Genomic DNA, 22450 nt, shown 5'->3' on the forward strand with positions numbered 1-22450 from the left:
TAATTTTCCAAATGCAAAATATACATCTCCATATGAGGTACATTTCCATAAAAATAAAATTTTTTTCTATAGAAATAAAATTTTGCAAAGTAAGATTTTCTTGTTTGGTACAATTTTCTCCAAATTTTGTTAGATTATTTTTGGCTCGATTGGCAACAGTGCTTACAGAAAAAATACCTTGACAAAATTTTTTATAGAAATAAAATTTTGACAAAAATTTCTATACAAACCAAATTCTAAAAAATTTTTCTAAAGAAATAATATTTTAACAAAATTTTCTATACAATTAAATTTTGACAAAATATTCTACAGAAATAAAATTTTGACAAAATATTCTACAGAAATAAAATTTTGACAAAATTTTCTATAGAAATAAAATTTTGAGAAATTTTTCTATAGAAATAAAATTTTGACAAAATTTTCTATAGAAATAAAATTTTGACAAATTTTTCTATAGAAATAAAATTTTGATAATTTTTTTATAAAAATAAAATTTTGACAAAATTTTCTATAGAAATAAAATTTTCACAAAATTTTGTATAGTAAGATTTTATTGCTTGGTACAACTTTCTCCAAATTTCGGTAGATTATTTTTGACTCGATTGACAACTGTGCTTACAGAAATATTATTTGGACAAAATTTTCTATAGAAATACAATTTTGACAAAATTTTCTATTGAAATAACACCTTGACAAAATTTTCTATAGAAATGGCAAATTTTATATAGATTTCAATTTTGACAAAATATTCTACATAAATAAAATTTTTAACATCATTTTCTATAGAAATAAATCTTTGACAAAATTTTATATAGAAATACAATTTTAACAAAATTTTCCATAAAAATAAAATTTTGACAAAATTTTCCCTAGAAATAAAATTTTTACAAAATTTTCTATTAAAATACAATTTTGACAAACTTTTCTATAGAAACACAACTTTAGACAAATTTTTCTGTGGAAATAAAATTTTGACAAAATTTTCTATAGAAACAAAACTTTGACAAAAATTTCTATAGAAATAAAATGTTAACAACTTTTTCTATAGATATAAATTTTTGACAAAATTTTCTATAGATATGATTTTTTGACAAATTTTTCTATAGAAATAAAATTTTGACAAAATTTTTTTTATAAAAATAAAATTTCGACAAATTTTTTTGTATAGAAATAAAATTTTGACAATATTTTCTATAGAAATACAATTTTGACAAAATTTTCTATAGAAATAAAATTTTGTCAAAATTTTCTATACAAATAAAATTTTGTCAAAATTTTCTATACAAATAAAATTTTGACAAAACTTTTTAAAATTTTTTTCTGTGGAAATAAAATTTCGCACAGTAAGATTTTATTGTGTGGTACAACTTTCTCCAAATTTTAGTAGATTATTGTTGACTCGATTAGCAACCGTGCTTACAGAAATATTATTTTGACAAAATTTTCTATAGAAATAAAATTTTGACAAAATATTCAATAGAAATAACACTTTGACACAATTTTCTATAGAATAACCAAATTTTATATACAATTCAATTTTGACAAAATATTCTATAGAAATAAAATTTTTAACATCATTTTCTATAGAAATAAATCTTAACAAAATTTTATATAGAAATACAATTTTAACAAAATTTTCCATAAAAATAAAATTTTGACAAAATTTTCCCTAGAAATAAAATTTTGACAAAATTTTCTATGGAAATAAAATTTTGACACACTTTTCTATAGAAACACAACTTTTGACAAATTTTTCTGTGGAAATAAAATTTTTACAAAATTTTCTATAGAACTAAAATTTTGAAAAAATTAATTTTTGAAAATTTTCTATATAAATAATATTTTGACAAAATTTTCTATAGAAATAAAATTTGACAAAATATTCTATAGAAATAATATTTTTACAAAATTTCTAAAGAAATAAAATTTGGACAATTTTTTTTACAGTGAAGCCTCGCAGACACACACACCGTCCATCTATGAGAGGTTAATTTTAGTGTGATAATTTTCCAAATGCAAAATATACATCTCCACATAAGAGGTACATTTCCATTAAAATATTTTTTTTTATAGAAATAAAATTTTGCAAAGTAAGATTTTCTTGTTTGGTACAATTTTCTCCAAATTTTGTTAGATTATTTGTGGCTCGATTGGCAACAGTGCTTACAGAAAAAAATCTTGACAACATTTTCTATAGAAATAAAATTTTGACAAAAATTTCTATATAAATAAAATTTTGAGAAAATTTTCTATAGAAATAAATTTTGACAAAATTTTTATAAAAATAATATTTTGATAAAGTTTTCTATAGGAATACAATTTTAACAAAATTTTCTATAGAATTAAAATTTGACAAAATATTCTACAGAAATAAAATTTTGACAAAATTTTCTATGACAAAAATTTCTATAGAAATAAAATGTTGACAAATTTTTCTATAGATATAAATTTTTGACAAAACTTTCTATAGGTATGATTTTTTGACAAATTTTTCTATAGAAATAAAATTTTGACAAAATTTATTTTATAAAAATAAAATTTCGACAAATTTTTTGTATAGGAATAAAATTTTGACACTATTTTCTTTAGAAATAAAATTTTGACAAAATTTTCTATAGAAATAAAATTTTCTATAAAAATAAAATTTTTACAAAATTTTTTTATAAAAATAAAATTTCGACAAATTTTTTATAGAAATAAAATTTTGACAAAATGTTTTTATAAAAATAAAATTTCGACAAATTTTTTATAGAAATAAAATTTTGACAAAATTTTCTATAGACATCAAATTTTGTCAAAATTTTCTATAGAAATAAAATTTTGACAAAACTTTTTACTAATTTTTCTGTGGAAATAAAATTTTGCATAGTAAGATTTTATTGTTTAGTACAACATTGACTCGATTGGGAACCGTGCTTACAGAAATATTAGTTTTACAAAATGTTCTATAGAAATAAAATTTTGACAAAATTTTCTATAGAAATAACACTTTGACACAATTTTCTATAGAAATACCAAATTTTATATAGAATTCAATTTTGACCAAATATTCTACAGAAATAAAATTTTAATTTTTATATAGAAATACAATTTTAACAAAATTTTCCATAAAAATAAAATTTTGACAAAATTTTCCCTAGAAATAAAATTTTTACAAAATTTTCTATGAAAATACAATTTTGACAAACTTTTCTATAGAAACACAACTTTTGACAACTTTTTCTGTGGAAATAAAATTTTGACAAAATTTTCTATAGAAACAAAACTTTGACAAAAATTTCTATAGAAATAAAATGTTAACAAATTTTTCTATAGATATAAATTTTTGACAACATTTTCTATAGATATGATTTTTTGACAAATTTTTCTATAGAAATAAAATTTTGACAATTTTTTTTATAAAAATAAAGTTTCGACAAATTTTTTGTATAGAAATAAAATTTTGAAAATATTTTCTATAGAAATAAAATTTTGACTAAATTTTCTATAGAAATAAAATTTTGACTAAATTTTCTATAGAAATAAAATTTTGTCAAAATTTTCTATACAAATAAAATTTTGACAAAACTTTTTAAAATTTTTTTCTGTGGAAATAAAATTTCGCACAGTAAGATTTTATTGTTTGGTACAACTTTCTCCAAATTTTAGTAGATTATTGTTGACTCGATTAGCAACCGTGCTTACAGAAATATTATTTTGACACAATTTTCTATAGAAATACCAAATTTTATATAGAATTCAATTTTGACAAAATATTCCACAGAAATAAAATTTTTAACATCATTTTCTATAGAAATAAATCTTTGACAAAATTTTATATAGAAATACAATTTTAACAAAATTTTCCATAAAAATAAAATTTTGACAAAATTTTCCCTGGAAATAAGATTTTGACAAAATTTTCTATGGAAATAAAATTTTGACAAACTTTTCTATAGAAACACAACTTTTGACAAATTTTTCTGTGCAAACAAAATTTTTACAAAATTTTCTATAGAACTAAAATTTTGAAGAAATTAATGTTTGAAAATTTTCTATAGAAATAATATTTTGACAAAATTTTCTATAGAAATAAAATTTGACAAAATATTCTATAGAAATAATATTTTGACAAAATTTCTATAGAAATAAAATTTTTTTTTATAGGTATGATAGGTTAATTTTAGTGTGAGATTTTCCAAATGCAAAATATACATCTCCATATAAGAGGTACATTTCCATAAAAATATTTTTTTTTCTATAGAAATAAAATTTGCAAAGTAAGATTTTGTACAATTTTCTCCAAATTTTGTTAGATTATTTTTGGCTCGATTGGCAACAGTGCTTACATAAAAAAAATCGTGACAACATTTTCTATAGAAATAAAATTTTGACAACAATTTCTATACAAATAAAATTTTGAGAAATTTTTCTATAGAAATAATATTTTGACAAAATTTTTATAGAAATAATATTTTGATAAAATTTTCTATAGGAATACAATTTTAACAAAATTTTCTATAGAATTAAAATTTGACAAAATTTTCTATTGAAATAACACTTTGACACAATTTTCTATAGAAATACCATATTTTATATAGAATTCAATTTTGACAAAATAATTTACAGAAATTAAATTTTTAACATCATTTTCTATAGAAATAAATCTTTGACAAAATTTTATATAGAAAAACAATTTTAACAAAATTTTCCATAATAATAAAAATTTTCTATGAAAATAAAATTTTGACCAACTTTTCTATAGAAACACAACTTTTGACAAATTTTTCTGTGGAAATAAAATTTTGACAAAATTTTCTATAGAACAAAAATTTTGAAAAAAATAATTTTTGAAAATTTTCTATAGAAATAATATTTTGACAAAATTTTCTAAAGAAATAAAATTTGACAAAATATTCTATAGAAATAATATTTTGACAAAATTTCTATAGAAATAAAATTTGGACAATTTTTTTTACAGTGAAGCCTCGCAGATACACACACCGTCCATCTATGAGAGGTTAATTTTAGTGTGATAATTTTCCAAATGCAAAATATACATCTCCACATAAGAGGTACATTTCCATAAAAATATATTTTTTTTTGTTCTATAGAAATAAAATTTTGCAAAGTAAGATTTTCTTGTTTGGTACAATTTTCTCCAAATTTTGTTAGATTATTCTTGGCTCGATTGGCAACAGTGCTTACAGAAAAAAAAATCTTCACATTTTCTATAGAAATAAAATTTTGACAAAAATTTCTATACAAATAAAATTTTGAGGAAAAAATTTTTCTATAGAAATAATATTTTGACAAAATTTTTATAGAAATAATATTTTGATAAAATTTTCTATAGAAATACAATTTTAACAAAACTTTCTATAGAATTAAAATTTGACAAAATATTCTACAGATATAAAATTTTGACAAAATTTTCTATAGAAATAAAATTTTGACAAAATTTTCTATAGATATAAATTTTGCCAAAAATTTCTATAGAAATAAAATGTTGACAAATTTTTCTATAGATAAAAATTTTTGACAAATTTTTCCATAAAAATAAAATTTTGACAAAATTTTCCCTGGAAATAAAATGTTGACAAAATTTTCTATGGAAATAAAATTTTGACAAACTTTTCTATAGAAACACAACTTTTGACAAATTTTTCTGTGGAAATAAAATTTTGACAAAATTTTCTATAGAACTAAAATTTTGAAAAAAATTATTTTTGAGAATTTTCTATAGAAATAATATTTTGACAAAATTTTCTATAGAAATACAATTTGACAAAATATTCTATAGAAATAATATTTTGACAAAATTTCTATAGAAATAAAATTTTGACAAATTTTTCCCACAACTCACATTGAGCAACTGTACTAGAGAGAAAATTGAATGTGCGAGAAATATGCTGTAAAACCATTAAGAAAGAACATGCAAAGCAGCGGGTAACATCGATAGCACCACATGTCTCTGTCACTATATGCGAATATGTGTATGTAAGAGGCTAAGTAGATTGCTATATGCGTGTATATGTATGTGTTAGGACATTTGAATGTTCTCAAAAACACTTAAGAACATTATTTGCAATTTTAGGGCGTGCAATTTTGCTGTGTTTTGCCACCCCACTGCCATGGATGCATGACATTCCACCACTAGGGCATTTCGAGGGTTCCTCAATTGCCACACAATCATCCGCAAATAATGGGAGAAGCCATGTACTTTGGCACTAACCTCGAAGAAGGCTTTGTTGTACACTGGAATGTTGAATGCTAATGGAACCGTTATTTTTATTATATTTCTTGTATATGTTGTGGTGGTAATGGTGAGAAATGGGAGCCTCATAGGAAACGGAAATACATATCACACACACACATGCAAATATTTAACACTTGGTTTATAATCTGTTATGGTATTTGCATGCTTCGATATTTTGTTTATTTAGCTGCCAATTGTATTTATTTGCTAACAGTTATTTATGTCAAACATTGAGGTAATTGTTTTGTTATCACATTGCTTGTGAATCGTTTCAACTGGTAATACATATAAAAGGCGGGAGGGGGGAGTTGAATATAACTAGAAAATATGTCATACTTAGGCAAATAAACTTAATTTAATTTGGGAAAATGATGAGTCATAATAAAAGTATTTATAGTGGAGTATTATGAACAATCAGTTGCTCAAAGTTGAATGACTTAATTGCCCAACAAAAAAGCGAAACCAAAAACACAATAAAATTGTTCTTTTTGGATCCAGAAGTAGCATAAGCAGTGGATTTTACATAGGCTTGTCACAGCGTGTAAGTAGTTTTTTCAAGCATACACTGCACATTATTTCATGATTCCACATTAGCTTTTCAGATGGTGTTCAGTTTATGTTCAGTTTTTTTTTTTTAATTTTTTCGACTTTTATCTCCGCATCTGCCGTGAAATCGATCAGCATACTTTTCACATGTTTTTTATACCATCCACCATAGGATAACACACTGAAATATTGCTCTCAGACCAGGGATCCGGAGCGGTCCATTTTTTTCGCTCCGCTCCGCTCCCGCTCCGGAGAAAAAAACCGCTCCGCTCCTCGCTCCTCGCTCCGCTCCGAGAAAAAAAAATCGCTCCGCTCCGCTCCTCTTCGAGAAAATTATAGTACAAACATTGTATTATTTGTTCAATTGAGTTTTATTTTATTTAGAAAAATCGGGCGGTACATATATGGGAGCTATAGCTAAATCTGAACCGATTTCGATGATTTTTTGCACATATAGTTAGTGCTATAGAAGATTACATTTCGCCAACTTTGAGTAAGATCGGTTGATAAATAAGGGTTTTATGACCTAATTTAACAAAATCGGGCGATACATATATATGCGACCTATATCTAAATCTGAACCGATTTCGATGAAATTTTCAGACTTAAAGGGTGATACAGAAGATTATTTTGTGCTAAATTTGACGACGATCGGTTAGTAAAAAAAGTGCAACGTGACCCCATTTGTCGAAATCGGGCAATACATATATATGGGAGCTATATCTAAATTTGATCCGATTTCTTCCAAATTCAGTAACGTTCGTCCTTGTGCCAAAAAAACTCCCTGTACCAAATTTCATCAAAATCGGTTAATAATTGCGACCGAAATCCTGTGAACAACAAATACATGGACAGACGGACGGATGGACGGACGGACGCCAAGCGCTAGATCGACTCAGGAGGTGATTCTGAGTCGATCGGTATATATTTTATGAGGTCTAAAATCAATATTTCTTGTAGGCACATTTTTTGGCAGATCAAACTTGTTATACCCTAACCACTATGTGGTTTAGGGTATAATGACTTTAAAACAATGTGTTGAAATATTTTATTAATTTTGAAGATTTTTTCAGAAATATTAAATCCATTTTGACTTCATTAAAGGAAGCATTCTAGGAAGCATATGTTAATTTTTCATTTTTTTAGATTTTTTCGTCAGTTGTTATCAAAATCCTTTAAAAACGAGTTTTTTTCATATTAAGACTCGACTTCCAGTAGAAATTATGCTATGTTTCAAGTAAAAAGCGTCTTTAAAATAAAGTGTTGAAAAACATGTCTTATTTTTTAACGATTTTTTGCTTTGTAGGCAAGATGCAAAAAGGAAACAAATTTAAATACAATTTTATTAATTTTAAAGAATTTTTCTTAATTATTAAAGTCAAAAATTTTATCTTTCATGTTATGATACACATTTTTAAGTAAAATCACTTAATTATAAGGACATTACAACTTCATTCAAACGTTTATTGCCTTTTGGACAAGAAAACAAGTATATACAGCACTAAGTTCGGCAGGGCCGAACCTTAAATACCCACCACCATGAACCAAATATTAGGGTTTCCTTTGAAATTTTAGGAGGGCTTGAGGACTTGAGGACACTTCCCGAAGATAAATTTAAAGATTTCACCTATGAGGACTATATCAGATTCTGGATTTATAAGAACCATTTTTGTTTGAGTTTTAGAGGAATCATTAACATCTCTTGTAAGTGTGCAAGAAAATTATAAAATAACGTCTTGATTTGAAATCTTAAATATGTAGAAGTAAAATCTGGAAATTTTACATTGAGTTTCAAGCAATTCAAGTGAAGTCGGTCTATATGGAGGCATTACCAAATGGACCGAGCCTAAAATACCAGAATATTTACAATTTCAGGCAAATCAGATAAAAATTACGGTTTCTAGAAACCCAAGGAGTTAAATCGGGAGATCGTTCTTATGGGGGCTATACTAAAACATGGACCGCTATTCACCATTTTCAGCACACCTCTTTATGGTCCGAAAATACCCCTAGATTTCCAATTTCAGACAAATTGGATAAAAAATACGCTTTCCATAAGCCCAAGACCCCAAATCGGGAGGTCGTTTTATATGGGGATCATACCAAAACATTGACCGATACTCACAATTTTTGGCACACGTATTTGTGGTCCTACAATACCTCTAGATTTCCAATTTCAGGTAAATTGAATAAAAACTGCGGTTTCTATAAGCCCAAGAAGTAAAATCGGGAGATCGGTCTATATGGGGGCTATACCAAAATATGGACCGATACTTACAATTTTTGGCACACGTATTTGTGGTCCTACAATACCTCTAGATTTCCAATTTCAGGTAAAGTGAATAAAAACTGCGGTTTCTATAAGCCCAAGAAGTAAAATCGGGAGATCGGTCTATATGGGGGCTATACCAAAACATGGACCGATACTCACCATTTTTGGCACACTTCTTTACGGTCATAAAATACCTCCAGATTTCAAATTTCAGGCATAATTGGATAAAAAATACGATTTCTATAAGCCCAAGACCCCAAATCGGTCGGTTTATATGGGGACTATATCAAAACCTGGACCGATATAACCCATCTTCGAACTTGACATGCCTGCAGACAAAAGACGAGGTTGTGCAAAATTTCAGCACGATTGCTTCATTATTGAAGACTGTAGCGTGATTACAACAGACAGACAGACAGACGGACATCGTTATATCGTCTTAGAATTTCTCCCTGATCAAGAATATATATACTTTATATAGTCGGAAATCGATATTTCGATGTGTTACAAACGGAATGACAAACTTATTATACCCCCGTCACCATTCTATGGTGATGGGTATAAAAAACTTTATTTTAGAGAAATGCGACTTCCATGTTAAGCAAAATTTGCATTCTTATTCTGAGGACATGGAATCTTTGACTTCACGACAATATTTTTTTCAGTGTAGAAAACTAAAAAAATAAATATAAATAAGATCGTTTAATTGCATTTATTTGACGTTCATTACAAACATCTTTGTAGTAATACGGGATGAAATTGATCGAAAGTACTGTTGTTACTTTTACAACACATACTAGATATATATTTTGACATTTTCCGTTTTTGAAAACAATTACTAAAAAACACGTTGTGTTTTCCCCAATGTACGTACGTACAAAAATACATATCGTACATTTTAAACGTTTACTCACACTACGCTAAGTACTAGCTAAATTTGAAATTACCTACACAGTGTAATTTCAAAGTTACACATTTCATTCAAGTAATATTTTATTCGGAGCGGAGCGGTTTTTCATTTGGAAACCGCTCCGCTCCCGCTCCGCTCCGGATTTTAGAAATGCCGCTCCCGCTCCGCTCCCGCTCCGCTCCCGCTCCGGCAAAAAAAGGGCTTGCTCCGCTCCGCTCCGCTCCGCTCCGCTCCGGATCCCTGTCTCAGACCCCATAAAGAATATATATTCTGGGCCGTGGTGAAATTCTGAGTCGATCTAAGCATGTCCGTCCGCCCGTCCGTCTGTTAAAATCACGCTAACTTCCGAACGAAACAAGCTATCGACTTGAAACTTGGCACAAGTAGTTGTTATCGATGTAGGTCGGATGGTATTGCAAATGGGCCATATTGGATCACATTTACGTATAGCCTCCATATAAACGGACCCCCCTGATTTGGCTTGCGGAGCCTCTAAGAAAAACACATTTCATCCGATCTGGCTGAAATTTGGTACATTGTGTTGGTATATGGTCTCTAACAACCATACAAAAATAGGTCCACATCGGTCTATAATTATATATAGCCCCCATATAAACCGATCCCCAGATTTGACTTGCGGAGACTCAAAGAGAAGTAAATTTCATCCCCTCCGGCTGAAATTTGGTACATGGTGTTGGTATATGGTCTCTAACAATCATACAAAAATTGGTCGACATCGGTCCATAATTACCCAGCAAAAAAAATTGGAAGTTCTTCTAAAGGCCCAGTTTTAAAAGCACTTCCAAAAATTTTCTCCTAAAGATGTTCTTTATTTTAACTGCAGAGGAAGTTCAATTGAGTCAATTTTTTATAACTCGCTTTTTTCATATTTTTAATAGGAAATTTAAAATTTTTTTGTTTCAAAAACAGATTAAGAATTAATAGAATTGAGCAAATTATTAAAATTTTGCCGATAAAAATGCTAAATACTTTCTAGAAAAATTGAACATTTTTGAAAATGTGATGTTAAACATTCGAGACACGCGTTATAATGCATTAAACATTATAAAAAAAAATAAAATTTTTTATTTTTCAAAATATCACAAAATTTCTTAATTCTCATCAAAAACACTGAATTTGGATCACACTTTAAGAAGTGGTGCAAATTCAGTTCAAAGGCTATTGAAATGATGGACATCCGTCCTATGACAAGCCCATGATAAATTCATCGCTTCTACGCCAATTTTGCACCACTTCCGTATCCAAAAAGAACATCTGCACTACTTTTTTGGCGACGCTTTTTTTGCCCCCATATAAACCGATCCCCAGATTTGGCTTGCGGAGCCTCTAAGAGAAGCAAATTTTATTCGATCCGGCTGAAATTTGGTACGTGGTGTTAGTATATGGTCCCTAATAACCATGCAAAAATTGGTCCATATCGGTCGATAATTATATATAGCCCCCATATAAACCGATCCCCAGATGTGACCTCCAGAGCATTTTGGAGGAGCAATATTCATCGATTCTGTTGAAAATTTGGTACGTGGTATTAGCATATGGTCTCTAACAACCATGCAAAAATAGGTCCATATCGGTCCATAATTATATATAGTCCCCATATAAATCGATCCCCAGATTTGGAATCCGGAGCCTGTTGAAGGAGCAAAATACATCCGATTCGGTTGAAATTTGGTACGTGGTGTTAGTATATAGTCCCTACCAACCATGCAAAAATAGGTCCATATCGGTCCATAATTATATATAGCCCCCATATAAATCGATCCCCAGATTTGACCTCCGGAAAATCTTTTGGAGGAGTAAAATTCATCCGATCCGGTTGAAATTTGGTACGTGGTGTTAGTATATGGCCTCTAACAACCATGCTAAAATTGGGCCACACGGTCCATAATTATATATAGCCCCCATATAAACCGTTCCCCAGATTTGACCTCCGGAAACTCTTGGAGGAGCAAAATTCATCCAAAATTCATATAGAAAATTTGTCAAAATTTTATTATTATAGAGAATTATGTCAAAATTTTATTTCTATAGAAAGTTTTGTCAAAATTTTATTTCTATAGAAAATTTTGTCAAAATTTTATTTCTATAGAAAATTTTGTCAAAATTTTATTTCTATAGAAAATTTTGTCCAAATTTTATTTCTAAGAGAATTTTGTCAAAATTTTATTTCTATAGAAAATTTTGTCAAAATTTTATTTCTATAGAAAATTTGTCAAAATTTTATTTCTATAGAAAATTTGCCAAAATTTTATTTCTTTAGAAAATTTTGTCAAAATTTTATTTCTATAGAAAATTTTGTCAAAATTTTATTTCTATAGAAAATTTGTCAAAACTTTATTATTATAGAAAATTTTGTCACAATTTTATTTCTATAGAAAATTTTGTCAAAATTTTATTTCTTTAGAAAATTTTGTCAAAATTTTATTTCTATAGAAAATTTTGTCAAAATTTTATTTCTATAGAAAATTTTGTCAAAATTATATTTTATAGAAAATTTTATTTCTATAGAAGATTTTGTCAAAATTTTATTCCTATAGACAATTTTGTCCAAATTTTATTTCTATAGAAAATTTTGTCCAAATTTTATTTCTATAGAAAATTTTTTCAAAATTTTATTTCTATACAAAATTTTGTGAAAATTTTATTAATATAGAAAATTTTTTCAAAATCTTATTTCTATAGAAAATTTGTCAAAATTTTATTATTATAGAGAATTTTGTCAACATTTTATTTCTATAGAAAATTTTGTCAAAGTTTTATGTCTATAGAAAATTTTGTCAAAATTTTATTTCTATAGAAAATTTTGTCTAAATTTTATTTCTATAGAAAATTTTGTCCAAATTTTATTTCTATAGAAAATTTTGTCAAAATTTTATTTCTATAGAAAATTTTGTCAAAATTTTATTTCTATAGAAAATTTTTTCAAAATTTTATTTCTACAGAAAATTTTGTCAAAATTTTATTTCTATAGAAAATTTTGTCAAAAATTTTTTTCTCTAGAAAATTTTGTAAAAATTTAATTTTTTTGTTAAGTACCTCATAGTTGGATAGGAATATGTTGCGATATCTACCAAAACATTTAGAATTCTACCAAACAGTAATAAATCTAAAATGTTTGGTAGAATTCTACAAACTGTGGCAATCGTGATCTCTATCCGTTGTGCCAGAGGCATGTTGGAGAGTAAGGTTGAAACTAGAAACTACCAAAGTGTAGAATATTTAAAGACGACGTTTTTTTCAAATTTTTTTCAAAATTTTATTCTATAGAAAATTTTGTGAAAATTTTATTAATATAGAAAATTTTGTCAAAATCTTATTTCCAAAAAAAATTTTGTCAAAATTTTATTATTATAGAGAATTTTGTCAAAATTTTATTTCTATAGAAAATTTTGTCAAAATTTTATTTCTATAGAAAATTTTGTCAAAATTTTATTTCTAAAGAAAATTTTGTCAAAATTTTATTTCTATAGAAAATTTTGTCAAAATTTTATTTCTATAGAAAATTTTTTCAAAATTTTATTTCTATAGAAAATTTTGTCAAAATTTTATTTTTATAGAAAATTTTGTGAAAATTTTGTCCAAAATTTGTTTCTCTAGAAAATTTTTTAAAAATTTTATTTCTTTATTAAGTACCTCATAGTTGGAGAGGAATATGTTGCGATATCTACCAAAACATTTAGAATTCTACCAAACAGTAATAAATCTACAATTTTTGGTAGAATCCTACAAACTGTGGCAATCGTGATCTCTATCCGTTGAACTTATGTGCCAGAGGCATGTTGGAGAGTAAGGTTGAAACTAAAAACTACCAAAGTGTAGAATATTTAAAGACGACGTTTTATCGGGATTGGGTTCAAAAACGCAGAACCACTTTCGTCCAGCGTGTGATGGCTTTGTCGGCTGTTTGAAGGCCATAATTTATGCCAAATGTAGCCATTTCGAACAAATCCAAACTGCTTCTAAAATTTGATAATATTTCGGATATTTGGGTTTTTGTTTTTTTTTTTTATAAAAAAATATGGCGCTTTATATTAGGTAGCCAACGTGATGCAATGGTTAGCATGCCCGCCTTGCATACAAAGGGTCATGGGATCAATCCCAGTTTCAGTTTGTCACCATTGATTTATTTCCTCTCAGATAACATACGCTTGTGACATTTTTTGGTGTTTCTAAGTGTCCTGGAATGCCGTTTGGACTCGGCTTTAAAAATTATGTCCTTAGTCATTGAGATAAACATAGATTCGGGCAGCATTTAGTGATAAGAGAGAAGTTCACCACTATTGATAGCACAATGGACTGAATAGCCTAAATGAGCCTATAACGAACCGAATTTACGAAATAGCAAAATGAGGGACGCTTATTTCACAAATTCTTCCCCAAATTTAATAAAAACCATTTAAATAAAATTGTGTAAATTGCATATCATAAAATTAACTCTTTCATATTAATATTCAATAATTTTTGAGTGTATTATGCCATGCCCTATTCCGATAGACACCGACTCATAGTCTTGGCCAATGGCCGATTTTGCATCTAAAATTTCCGCCTTCATCTGGAGACGGAAATATAGTATGACGATAATCAGAAAGGTCGTGAGAATCATATCTGGCCATCTGAAGTAAAAAGACAAATCTGTGTCCATTATCTAAGTCACTGTTTCGATATCCGAATATATAGATCCTGACTTTTATTCTCGAATAATGCTCGATTTTATAAATTCAATAGAAATCCGACATAAACTCCAACATTTTTCAACCTCATCTCGATAGATTTTCAAATTTTTCTTAAGGAGAAAATTTCTCTTAAATAAAACCTCACAATTTCTAGATTCTAAATAAACGAATGAACAAAATCTGGAACCATAAAAATAACACCTACAATTTTCTACGTTTCTCCATTAAAAAACAGAGGCAATAAAATTTTAATTTTAATGAACATCTGTTGTCAGCATTAAAAAAAGCGAAATAACACTTTGGGTTATTAAATAAAAAAATTAGCAACATTTCGCACCGTAAAGGGATCATTAACTTCATTGGCATATTTGAGAAATTACACCTTCACCATGTACATAGGAAACTCAAAACGGGTCTCCTTCATGCCTTTGGGTTGGTAAGTAATTAAAATGTAAAGAATTTTGGCATAAAAGCCATGACATGGCAATGACTTCTTTATATTTTCCATCGCTGGGTTTTTGCATTTTTTTTTTTTGTCGTAGGGTTTTGTTTTTGCCATTAATGGCAAACACTCATACAACATCGAGTGTTTGCTGTGTAGCCAAATGACATATGGCTACATCCATATCCGCACAATGACTTGACTTCTTTGGATGAGTTTAAGAGCTGATGGGTTGGGGATTAGGGGCTAGGAGTACGATTGGCAGTATGATTGGCTGGTTGAATGCTTGCTTTTTGGAGTTGGCTTATAAGAAACCAATTCATTTTCATTTGCTTGACAGTTTTTTGGCACTCGCATAAATGTGTTTGGTTTCTTGTGTTATCCGGATTTTTTCTCTTAATGATAAACGGAACAAAATGATGGGCATTTTTATGTTAAATTGCTGCAATGATTTTTCACATATTTCTAATGACATGGGTTAGTAAAATGGAAACACACACAAAATCACAAAAACAAAGATCCCTACAAAATGGAGTCAATTTTGATGATAGCAACAGCAATACGAGTTTCATATGAAAAATAAAGTACTGCATTGCGTATACGTAATATTTATAGAAGTTTGTTGTATGGACCATGGGTACGTATAATCAACAACAATAATAAAAGATATAATCATAGCATATGTATGACATTAGAGCACATACACGCTCACTTTTTGCATGCTAACATTATGGCAAAAGCGTACTCTCCAAAATTGCAATAAATCTCAATATCCACATACATTCTATTCGTACAGAAAAAATCTATATCTGTGTTCTATTAGTATACAATATTGCCAGGAATCAAACTTTCTTTTATACTTTAAATGACACCAAGGTCAAAAATATTTTACCAATATTGATTTATGGGAGAAGTTCTTAGACCACAAAAAGAGACCATTTAATTCGTATCACAATCACTGTTGCCACAATTGGTAGAATTCAACACACATATGGTAGACTGTTTACAAAATTTTCTATAGAAATAAAATTTTGAAAATATTTCTATAGAAATAAAATTTTGACAAAATGTTCTATAGAAATAAAATTTTGACAAAATTTTCAATGGAAATAAAATTTTGACAACATTTTCAATAGAAATAAAATTTTAACAAAATTTTCCATAGAAAATAAATTTTGACAAAATTTTCCATAATAATAATCTTTTGACAAAATTTTTGTATAAAAATAAAATTTTGACAACATTTTTCTATGGAAATAAAATTTTGACAAAATGGAATGGAAATCACATTTTGACTAAATTTTCTACAGAAAAAAATTTGCAAAAATATTCTATAGAAATACAATTTTGACCAAAGTTTTTACAGAAATGAAGTTTTGACAAAATTTTCTATAGAAATAAAATTTCGTAAAAATTTTATTTAGAAAAAAAAATTGACAAATTTGTTTAAAGAAATAAAATTTTGCAAAATTTTTCTAAAATAAGATTTTGCAAACATTTTCTAAAATAAAATTTTGCAAAAATTTTCTAAAATAAAACGTTGCACAAATTTTATAATGAAATACAATTTTGCATAAAGAAATAAAATTTTGACAAAATTTACTATAGAAATAAAATTTGACAACATTTTCTATAGAAATAAAATTTTGACAAAATTTTCTATAGAAATAAAATTTAACAAAATATTCTATAGAAGTAAAATTTGGACAAATTTTTCTAAAGATATAATTTTTTGTTGTTGTTTGATAATTAACCTTTAACCTATATTTGTTTACTTCGGCTTGAGGTCATACAATTTTTTTTTGACAAATTTTTCTATTGAAATAAAATTTTGACAAAAATTTCTATAGACAGAATTTTCTATAGAAATAATTTTTTTGACAAAAAATTTCTATAGAAATACAATTTTGACAAAATTTTCTATAGAAATAAGATTTTGACAAAATTTTCTATAGAAATAAAATTTTGACACAATTTTCTATAGAAATAAAATTTTGATAAAATTTAAAATTTTGACCAAATTTTCCATAGAAAATTTTTTTTACAAAATTTTTATAAGAAATAAAATGTTCACCAAATATTTGTATAGAAATTTTGACCAAATTTTCTATAGCAATAAATTTTGACAAAATGTTCTATAGCAATAAAAGTTTTACAACATTTTCTATAGAAATAAAATTTTGACAAAATGTTCTATAGAAATACAATTTTAACAATTTTTTTAATGGAAATAGAATTTTGACAAAATTTTCTATAGAAATAAAATTTTGATAAAATTCTTGTCTAGAAATAAAACTTTGAAAAAATTTTCTATAAAAATAAAATTTTGACAAAATTTTCTATAGAAATAAATTTTTTGACAAAATATTTCTACAAAAATAAAATTTTCTATAGAAATAAAATTTTGAAAAAATTTTCTATAGAAATAAAATTTCAAATGTTTTGATAAAATTTAAAATTTTGACCAAATTTTCCATAGAAAATTTTTTTTACAAAATTATTATAAGAAATAAAATGTTCACCAAATATTTGTATAGCAATTTTGACCAAATTTTCTATAGCAATAAATTTTGACAAAATGTTCTATAGCAATAAAATTTTGACAAAATTTTCTATAGAAATAAAATTTTAAACAAAATTTTCCATAGAAATAAAATGTTGACAAAATTTTCTATAGCAATAAAATTTTCTATAGAAATAAAATTTTGACAAAATTTTCTACAGAAATAAAATTTTGACAAAATTCTTGTCTAGAAATAAAATTTTGACAAAATTTCCTATAAAAATAAAGTTTTGACAAAATTATCTATAGAAATAAATTTTTTGAGAAAATATTTCTACAGAAATAAAATTTTCTATAGAAATAAAATTTTGAAAAAATTTTCTATGGAAACAAATGTTTGACAAAATTTTCTATAGAAATAAAATGTTGACCAAATGTTTTACAGAAATAAAATTTTGACAAAATTTTCTATAGAAATAAGAATTTGACAAAATTTTTATAGAAATAAAATTTTTGCAAATTTTCTATAAAAATTAAATTTTGACAAAATTTTCTATAAAAATAATTTTTTTTGACATAAGTTTTCTACAGAAATAAAATTTTGTTAGAATTTTCTACAAAAATTAAATTTTGAAAAAATTTTCTATGGAAACAAATTTTTTGACAAAAATTTCTATAGAAGTAAAAATTTAACAAAATTTTTGAATAGAAATAAAATTTTGATAAAATTTTCTATAGAAATAAAATTTTAACAAAATTATTAATAGAAGTAGAATTTTGACAAAATTTTCTATAGCAATCAAATGTTGATAAAATTTTCTAAAGAAATAAAATTTTGACAAAATGTTTTACAGAAGTAAAATTTTGACAAAATTTTCTATAGAAATAAGATTTTGACAAAATTTTCTATAGAAATAAAATTTTGACAAATTTTGTAGAAAAATAAAGTTTTGACTAAATTTTCTATAAAAATAATTTCTTTTAGCATAAGTTTTCTACAGAAATAAAATTTTGTTAGAATTTTCTTTAAAAATTAAATTTTGAAAAAATTTTCTATGGAAACAAATTTTTTGACAAAAATTTCTATAGAAGTAAAAATTTAACAAAATTTTTGTATAGAAATAAAATTTTGACTATATTTTCTATAGAAATCAAATTTTAACAAAATTTTTAATTGAAATAGAATTTTGATAAAATTTTCTATAGCAATAAAATTTTGACAAAATTTTCTATAGAAATAAAGTTTTGACAAAATTGTCTATAGAAATTAAATATGGCTATAGCAATACAATTTTTATAAAATTTTCTATAGAAATAAAATTTTGACAAAATTCTTGTATAGAAGTAAAATTTTGACAAAATTTTTTATAAATATAAAATTTCGACAAAATTTTCTATAGCATTACAATTTTGATAAAATTTTCTATAGAGATAAAGTTTTTGACAAAAATTTTCTATTATTTGAGTATACTCTCACAATTTTTGATATATTCTATTCTGATTTATGTTGATCAACAATTTTAATAAAAATCCCCACACGTTATACCCTTATACTAAGATAATCATTATGTCTTATATATATTTACATACATATCATGTGTATGTATGTATATGTGTGTGTGTGTGAGTATTCATTGTTTTTTTGTTTTCTTTCTTATTCTTAACAAACCTTTTTTATTTCCATTGGGCCCTGGAGGTTTAACTGCCGTAGATGTTGCTGTTGCTGCTGATGCTGCTGTTGGTGTCGTTGACGTTTTCGAAGACTTGGATTGTGGTGGATGTAGTGATGACATGGGTATGGCCAAACAATTGCCACCCAGCTCTACATCGTGAGCATCGAATAGGGGACATGGTGCATAGGCAACCTTCATGCCACGACCTGGTGAGGGGCTAACACGGGCATAACGCCCCGTAGGATTTAGACTAACGCGATCACTCATTTGTGTAACGGTAAACACTTAGCTACTCACTAACACTTATTTTATAGATTTTTAATACACACACTCACACAGAGTGCACACATGTACTCATACATTTATACAAAATAAAGGCATATAAATAATAATGTGTGTGTGTTGAGAGCGAGTTGAAGGTTTATATAAACATCACATATTTATTTAAGAGAGAAACAAAAAAAAACGAAATAAATTTTGTTTTTCTTAACACAAATGTCGAGCATCACTCAAACGATTAAGGACATCGATTTAAGGCGGTTACCAATGCACACAATGGTTGTATGAGCTAGCACCTTGAATTTCACATTGATATTTCGATTTATCGATTTCGTTTTGTTAGCATCTTTCAAATGGCTATATTTGAATCCTGATTGATGTTAAGCCATTGTACGCAAAATTGCTTTTTATTTGATGGCGAGGATTTTCTTTCTTATTTTTCATTAGCATTTATTTTGTACGATTTTTTTCGGGTTTCTTCTGCACCTTTCCTTTTTGGTTTTTTATTGACAAAACTTATGCAGGATGAAAACCGAAGGAAATAACAACGAAACGGATATTTAAATTGATTTATTTGCGGTATTTTTATTCATATCATTTTCCATTTAGATATTTCCTTTATAGATTTTAAAAGCCATGTGGGAGTATGTGTTACACAGAAAGAAAAGTAAACTTTTTTAAAGGCAAAATGAACATATGTAAAAATTTAACTAAATTTTATTCAATTTTTTTAAGATTTCAATAATAGCGAAAATTTGCTTCACTGAAGCAAGTATTGACCTAATATGAAAGTTTATGCAACAAAAATTTTAAGACATGCAATTTACATAATATTTGGGAAAAAAATCCTTAAAATAATGAAATTCAAATTAAAACAAAGTTTATAATTTTCGCTTCAAAAAAATTTTTTTTTTATAATTTAGGACACGAATCTTGGAAATTTGCATCCCTTCGTTACAGTTATATATCTTTGAACTACTACGAAAAGTTTTCCTTAAAGTAAACAAAAAAATTTTGATTTAAAGAACGTCTTTAAATTAACTCATATATTGAATCTTTAGATTTAAAATAAAAGAAAAAACGTTGATAACTGATGCCTGTATTCTAATTTTAACACCAGCGGACCAATTTTCAAATTTCACAGAAACTAAACATTTATTCTTGTAAATTTTCTTAAAACAAAAGTAAATATGAATTTGATTTCGGTTTAAAATGGCCGACGTAAACCTTCACACTACGTCATGGGTCATGAAATGACCCCAAAATCGTATTTATTATCTCTGCATTTTTATACCCTGCGGCACACTGTGGAACAGGGTATTATAAGTTAATGCAAATGTTTGCAACACCCAGAAGGAGACGAGATAGACACATGGTGTCTTTGGCAAAAATGCTCAGGGTGGACTCCTGAGTCGATATAGCCATGCCCGTTTGTCCGTGAACACATTTTTGTAATCAAAGTCTAGGTCGCAGTTTTAGTACAATCAACTTCAAATTTGGCACAAGTATGTGTTTTGGCTCAGAATAGAACCCCATTGATTTTGGAAGAAATCGGCTAACAGTTAGATATAGCTCCCATATATATATATATCTATATATATATATATATATATATATATATATATATATATATATATATATATATATATATATATATATATATATATATATATATATATATATATATATATATATATATATATATATATATATATATATATATATATATATATATATATATATATATATATATATATATATATATGGGAGCTATGTCTATATATATATATTTCGCCCGATATGGACTTATATGGTCCCAGAAGCCAGAGTTTTAGCCTAATTTGCTTAAAATTTTTCACAAGAGGAACAATTGGTACTATAGTCAAGTGTGCCAAATTTGATTGAAATCGGTTCAGATTTAGATATAGCTCTCCTATATATCTTTCGCCCGATATGGACTAATATGGTCCCAGAAGCCAGAGTTTTACCCCAATTTGGTTGAAATTTTGCACTAGGGGTACAATTAGTTGGGCAGTCAAGTTTGCCAAATTTTATTGAAATCGGTGTAGATTTAGATATAGCTACCATATATATCATTCGCCCGATTTACACTCATATGGCCACAGTGGCCAATCTGTTACTCCGATTTAATTGAAATTTTGCACAGGGAGTAGAATTAGCATTGAAGCTATGCGTGCAAATTTGGTTGAAATCGGTTCAGATTTAGATATAGCTTTCGCCCGATTTACACTCATATGACCACAAAGGCCAATTTTATACACCGATTTAGTTGAAATTTTGCACAGATTTAGATATAGCTCCCATATATAGCTTTCGCCCGATTTACACTCATTTTGACAAAATTTTCCATAGAAATCAAATTTTCTATAGAAATAAAATTTTGACAAAATTTTTCTATAGAAATGAAATAAATTTTCAGAAAATACTCTATAGAAATAAAATTTTGACAAAATTTTCTATAAAAATAAAATTTTGACAAAATTTTTCTATAGAAATGAAACAAATTTTCAGAAAATACTCTATAGAAATAAAATTTTGACAAAATTTTCTATAAAAATAAAATTTTGACAAAATTTTCTATAGACATAAAAATTTGACAAAATTTTCTATATAAATAAAATTTTGACAAATGTTTCTGTAGAAATAACATTTTAATAAAAATTTTTATAAAAAAAAAATTTACAAAATTTTCTAAAGAAATACAATTTTTAGAAAATTTGCTGTGGCAAAAAAAAAATTTATAAAATTTTCTTTAGAAATAAAATTTTACTAAATTTTCTATAGAAATAAAATTTTGACAAAATTTCCTATAGCAATTAAATTTTGACAAAATTTTCTATAGAAATAAAATTTTGACAAAATTTTCTAAAGA

General features: G+C 26.2%; 1 protein-coding gene across 1 annotated transcript in view; it reads right to left on the reverse strand.

Annotated features, from left to right (window-relative positions):
* The window catches only part of LOC142239111 (uncharacterized), an 85654-nt gene extending 66089 nt beyond the window's left edge, over positions 1–19565 (reverse strand). Inside the window, exon 1 of the mRNA XM_075310888.1 lies at positions 19275–19565. Coding sequence (XP_075167003.1) covers positions 19275–19545 — 271 coding nt within the window. The 5' untranslated portion in view covers positions 19546–19565. The remainder of the gene's footprint in view (positions 1–19274) is intronic.
* Between the last annotated feature and the right edge of the window lie 2885 nt (positions 19566–22450).

Source organism: Haematobia irritans, chromosome 5 (assembly GCF_050003625.1).
Source record: "Haematobia irritans isolate KBUSLIRL chromosome 5, ASM5000362v1, whole genome shotgun sequence".
Lineage (NCBI taxonomy): Eukaryota > Metazoa > Arthropoda > Insecta > Diptera > Muscidae > Haematobia > Haematobia irritans.